The sequence below is a fragment of the Leuciscus leuciscus genome (assembly GCF_965113295.1).
Source record: "Leuciscus leuciscus genome assembly, chromosome: 22".
NCBI lineage: Eukaryota > Metazoa > Chordata > Actinopteri > Cypriniformes > Leuciscidae > Leuciscus > Leuciscus leuciscus.
In genome coordinates, this window is record NC_138746.1 from 13185667 (window position 1) to 13192181 (window position 6515).

The window sequence follows — 6515 nt, forward strand, 5'->3', positions numbered from 1 at the left end:
GTGCAGTATTAAAAATCACAAACACAGCAGGACATTCTAAAACATCCGACGTGAAAACCACTTAAAGTGCCTTATCCTGAATTTGGTCTTTTGATATCGCTGGCACATTTGATTCATTTAATGCATTCTTGCTGAATAAAATATCTTACTGACTCCATACATACAAATGTAGCATATTCAGTGCAGTGTCTAACTATTTTCCTTTTCAAAAGATTAAGCCTGTATGATCCGGTGTATTTTATTAATGTTTGTGCTTGTGCTGCTGAACAAAAGACAACAAGTAAGCAGCAACGCTCACGTTCCACATCAAGCACGAAAAGACCTCAATGTGCGGTCCACTGGGAATCTCCTGACACACATTACATGTACATGTGTTATAAATATGATGCAAGGGGAGAAACTCAATGGCAGGAAAATAAACACAAGCCTTGTTTTTCAAAGGATAATAGCATATCGCAGGGAAGCACATTTTGCTGCCATTTGGCAGGGTTAAGGAAAAAAATTAAATCGAGTCGCCTCCACGGTGGGTATAGCAATCTTGGCAGGAGCTAACAGAAAAGCTGCTTTTGATTTCCTGACCAACAACCCTCCCCGTGACCTCCTCCGTCTCCTAGCTGCCTTTTAATCTCCGTCTGAGGGTGGAAATGACCCATGACTTCTCAGTGTGTGCCATCAAGCACTTTACGCTAAGCCTCTCCAAAATATCATCTCTGACGCCCACTCTTCCACACCTTAAAAAAAAAGCAATCTCATGACTGCTATAACCTCTCCATCGCGTTACCTTTCTAGTCATCCAAGACCACCTTAATGCAGCTCCCCCATCAACTCTAACTGTGAGCTACAAGCTTTATTTCTGTAGCTTACAATAACTCCCCATGAACCCTTCAAAAATAGGAAACCTTTGAATTTTAGTAAAGGAACACTAAATGTGGGGTCGTATTAAATCAATGAATTCTGAGTGAATCTCAAAATATTCCCAATCTGGTATAAAGTAACATCCCTCACGATAATGCCTTCCTTTGGGTCATTTTGACCCAAAACTCATTTTTATTTTTTTTAAATCAGGGTGGTCCAAAACCTTAGGACTTTTGTCGCACTTGAACCATGAATACAAAATAAATAAATAATAATAATTTAAAAAAAAAGCTAAATTAAAACTAAAAATGCTAAAACTTTCCCAAATTTTTTAAAATAATATCTACATGTGTATCTGAATGCATACTGAAGAGAAAACCTCAGGAACTGACTTTAGGACCCAGCGGAACAGCTCATTTGCTCTTCATATAGAGCTATGAGGCCATTAGTGGCAAGAGTTATGAAATATGTTATATTATTTTTTTCCACAAGAGGTCGGCAGAGACAGCCAAATTGATCCAATGTGAGACATTCTGAGTTGATTTGAGCTGGTTACTGCATGCATTGCAAGTTATTTTGAATTTAAGTTAAAGGTGAAGAATGTGCTTAAATTATATTATTTATTGATAAATCATAAAATTCAAATGTACATAAATTAACAAATAGAAAAAATATTATAAAAATGGAATGATATAAGCTTTAAGCTGGACAAAAAAAAAAAAAAAGTATAATTTTAGGCTTTCGGGTCATTTTGACCCACGAAAGAAATATTTGTTACAGGATGCGTGGAGTGGATGAAGGATTAAAGTAACATAGCATAGACCCTGTTTACAACATCCATCTCGGTCAGCTTAGACAAACTGCCACGTACAAATTAATCTCTAGTGATCACTGATTGTTGTGGGAAAGGTCTCAATTTTGTGACTATATATACATCACTTAATTCCTCAGTGTGTCATTGCACTATTTGAGAAGCATCGATAACATTGGACTCAAAATAACCGAGTTACTTACCGCAAGGACTTTGGACAGTCTTGTGCGGAAGTCATTCAGAACAATCGTGACAATTTCATTGTTGGGAATATAGGCATTGCCAGCCAGCAAGTAGACTTTCCTTGTGCGCACTAAATCCAGGGCATCCTGAAATGGGACCTTTGACACAGAAAAATAATAAGTTAAATACTTTGTTAATAACAGATATTTTAAATCTATTGCACATCCATAATATTGAAGTGTTACAGCTTATGCTTACTTCAAAAGATTCACAGGCAGGTCAATGAATAATGTTAATAAAATCTCATTTTAGTTTAAACACTTACAAACCCATAGAACATGCATTACTTTAATGATTTGAAGTGGGTCTTTCAGAATGTCGTCTTTTACAAAGTTTCAGAGACTCGGCATGAAATGGCTTTTCATAACTCTGTACCACTTTTATAATTAGAAAGTTATAATTATCTTACTTTGTAGAACTCATATTCTTCCACTGTGATTCCACTTAATCCATAACTGGAGCTGATGAGCTTGTCTTTTAAGCTTTTCTTTTCCTCTGCACTAACCTGTTAAGTGAAAGGAAAAAAAAAAAAATAGCACAGATGACAGACATTTAGTTTCAAGAAACTAAAAGAGATAAAGCAAGGACAACATTCTGCAAAGAAAAAAGCATTTATCACCACAATTCAGAAAGCAACTTGAAAGAAAAACAGATCATTGAATTATCCTGTAAAAAGGTTATGACAAAACATATCATTTAGCATTTATTCAGTGACATAATAGCATTAGCATTTATTTACAGCCAGAAAATAAGCATTTAGGCACCGCTCTGAAATCATATTAGGATTGTTAAGAGAGTGGAACTGAAAAATGAGCAATGTTTTAAGTGTAGAACAACTGCCCCCTACAGGACTGTGTGTGAAAACACATTTAACTTCCACTGGGCCCTGTACATGTCTAAAACATCAATGATCATGATGGGATCTTTCAAATTAGAAAGTTAAATCAAGGTTTTAGCAGGGGCATGTACTAAACATTCCCATGTTTCAGTTACAAGACAGATGGAAGTGATCTGTCAGTAGAGTATGTTGGGAATCACAAGAGTTCTGAATCTGATTAGGACAGAAAACAACACATACAGTACAGATGAGAGAAATAACTACATATTGTGTCTGTAAATTACACACTTCGAACAATGGTAAAAAAAAAAAAATTAGATAAAGTTAGTTATTGCAATTACTTTTCAGGTTTATAGTTTTGTAATCTAAATTAAAAGGTTAGTTCACCCAAATGTGAATCACTTACTCATCATTTACTCACCCTCATGTCATTCCAAACCCATAAGACTTTCGTTCATTTTCAAAACACAAATGAAGATATTTTAATGAAATCTGAAAAATTTCTGTCCCTCCATTGACAGTCCACACAACTACTTAGTCATTTCAAAAAAATTCAAAGAGAGATCATAAAAACTAATCCATATGAATTGAGCGGTTTAGTTCAAATTGTCTGCAATTGGCGTTTGTTTTCGTTTTTTGGGTGAACTAACCCTTTAAATGAACAGATTTTTTTATTTTCTGATAACATCAAAGTAAAGGAAAAGGCATTGGTGAGGTTTCAACAGTGAGATTAATATGTAAAATAGCCTCACCGTCTCGTACTTCAAATTATTTTTATGCAAAAAGTCAGTCTTGTGCTTTGAAGAAAGGTAATTGAACCGGTAACGGAAAAGATCCATTTCCTGTTGGATAAACCATCGCCTGAGGTCCTCCCTAGAATGAAATAAAAGTCTAAGGCTTAATTTATACCTTAATTAACACTGCCAATGTTAATTTAAAAATGTGCCTGTACATGATCTTCAATATATACATTTTAAATGAATTGGGCTTGGGAGCAAACCCCAGCATAGTTGAAGCTATTATGTTTGGCTTTAACTAAAGGCAAACTCACACTACACAACTTTTGGACTGATTTTGCTGCTGCGGACAGATTTCTATGGCCTGCGACAAAACCCTTGGATCGCGGCCTAATTGAGTATGGGTCTCAACAGAACAAAAGTGGCCTTTTCTAAATTTGTGGGTGTTTCTATATCACGCAATGAAAATGATGCCCTTTACCTGACCCCATCCCTAAACAACTGTAACCGTGACGTGAGGAAATCAGGTAACGAGGTTGAAAATGGCCCTCTGTTTTGGCTTTGCGCACCGATCTGGTAACTCCCATTAATGTCCTGCAGAGACCTATACTTGGCCAAATCGGTGCCTCTTGCGGTCGGCTTCGCTTGTTAAATATGAGATCTGCTATGACACGAAGATGACCAGAAACCTTGTTGTGTAGAGGGAGCACCACATCGTAGTCTTACAGCCCTGTAGTGTGAGCTTGCCTTAAGATTATTAATGTTTCATATACACATATTCATAGCATTAATTTTAGCACACTAACAAAGACAGACTAGAGTCAGACAAATTGGCCATTTAAATTTTTGTTTGTCTGTATCAGTCCCTCCTAAATTAAGAATACTTACGTCTGGCAATAAGCCAAGCGTAGAATGAAATGGGAGATATGGTCTTTTCTTCGTTTCTCATATTCAGATGTTCCTCCTTGAACCTTTAGCTCACCCTGGGTTATTAGGAGAATGTTGAGGGGGGGAAAAAATATATAAAATACATGGAGTGCACTCATTTAAAAAAAGTTTGCGATAAAAAGACAAAGTCATCATAAAATTTATAATTTTTCTATGACCAATGACCAAAGCATAATGAAATGAAAATATACTCCGTCTTTTTAATTTGAGGAGGTGTAACATTGTATTGGGTGTGGGATAGTTTCATTATAGACTCGTTAAAAGCTAACATCAAAGTCTGTAAAGAAGAAAACTATTTTTAACAAAATGATTAACGATTAATTCGGCTGGCACACACAAGTGCTGAATGTCCGGTGTAGTGTTGCAAAATAAAATGTATGCAATAAACATTAAAAATAGCACCACAAAATATCAGCATCACTGTACCCCGTAGGCAAGTAAATAAATAAATAAATGCATACAAGTGTATGAAGAATGTGTCCTCACCAATTCAGTCCTGAGTGGAAAGTTCAGACTTGATAATTCAGTTTCCAATTTCTTCATGTATTGATCTGTAGTTTTCACATAGCTCACACCAAGGTTTTCCACAGTCTTGAGCACTTAATTAATCATATAAATATATTAGTAATATATTAGTAGAATATTAAAATAATTCACATTTAAAAACACCTGTCACATGCAGATGACTCACATTTCAACCTCTCCACTGCTAAGGTTTCAAACTCAGTGAGAGAGATGTTGTCCAGCGGAGGCTGTCCATAGAACTGAAGACAGTGATCATACAGATCATTCTGAGAGCTGCCGATCTTCTTTCTTCTGCCTGGAAACTGCATTGCAATTCTAGACACAGAGTGTTTACAAAAAGTTCACAAAACTGGATAATGTGACATCTTTTAAAAACATTATGATCTGCTCAATATGAAAATATTAATAGACCTATAGCAATTTAATGAGAAAAGAGGTTGACGATTAATACACACAGAAACAGACCCACATTACAGTACAGCTCGCATGCCATAAACTGCAACAATAATTTACTTAAATAATGAATTATAACTTGATTCATGCTAAGTTAACCAGCTAACATAGTTCATCGTTAGCAGGCAATACAATCTGTTGTCTGTCAGCAGTCTAAGTCCTCGTGCGTATTTAACGTTAAAATACGTGCATGCCAATATTTTCATGTGTCTTTACGAAAAACACATATTAACTACACGTAACTGACAACGAATAACAAACTCACACTTTAAAAACAATCGCTGCTTGTCTCTTCCTGAGCGTGAATCCCGCCAAAGAGCTGACGTTCCAAACAAAGCGCGCCTATATGACGTCACTCTCGAAATTCACCAATCATGTTCTGCGAAGGGCTGTTTCCGGGGGCTGCCTTGTCCTGTGCTTTCTGTTGGTTATGGAAATTCTGAATCAATTCCGCGAATCGGTTCTTTCGAACAGCTCTATTCAAATAATATTTTATATTATTCGAAGATACATTTTTTCCGCCTCAAGCTACTACTGGATCAACCATCCTTTTACATCGTGACGTATTACTTTTCCACGTGGTCACTGACGTTCCAAGAAAGCCATATTTATGGCATAAAACTGTCGTACAATAAAGTCGTAAACACATTAGGGATGTTTTATTTGTAACATTCCTATCAGTAACTTTCGCACCACCAGTTAAATGTTCGGTTCAACCCAAATGCTCACTTTCGATTCCCTTTTTTGGTAACAAACTCAATTGATTCATTGAAAAGATTCTACTCAAAAGAACGCGTTTTTTTGTGAACCCGTTAAGTGCGACGTGCATGATTGAGATCTAGTCTAAATTCGTAATAGTTTATATGTGACTGTAATTTAACTGTTATCGTCTTGTTGTGAGCAACAACTACACTTTGACCAACAATTATGTGTTGCCTGTTTTATGCACAAACTTATTTATCCTTTACTTAAAATGGTACGTTTTAAAATACCTTTTTAATTATCTTGGCTACTAATGTCACTAAGGAATACCTTGCCATTAGCTAGACTATGAAAATGGTTTATCTGAAATGCATTTGTTTGTTTGTTTTCTGAATAGAAAACA

The 6515-nt window shown here is 35.9% G+C and overlaps 1 protein-coding gene across 1 annotated transcript in view; it reads right to left on the minus strand.

The window, feature by feature from the left end:
- prim2 (DNA primase subunit 2) overlaps window positions 1–5818 on the minus strand; it is a 69478-nt gene extending 63660 nt beyond the window's left edge. Inside the window, exons 1-7 of the mRNA XM_082153836.1 lie at window positions 5676–5818; window positions 5124–5272; window positions 4919–5031; window positions 4373–4467; window positions 3500–3620; window positions 2319–2414; window positions 1870–2007 (exon numbers count right to left, since the gene is read on the minus strand). Of these exons, the coding sequence (XP_082009962.1) occupies window positions 1870–2007; window positions 2319–2414; window positions 3500–3620; window positions 4373–4467; window positions 4919–5031; window positions 5124–5265 (705 nt within the window). The 5' untranslated portion in view covers window positions 5266–5272; window positions 5676–5818. The remainder of the gene's footprint in view (window positions 1–1869; window positions 2008–2318; window positions 2415–3499; window positions 3621–4372; window positions 4468–4918; window positions 5032–5123; window positions 5273–5675) is intronic.
- Window positions 5819–6515: the final 697 nt, after the last annotated feature.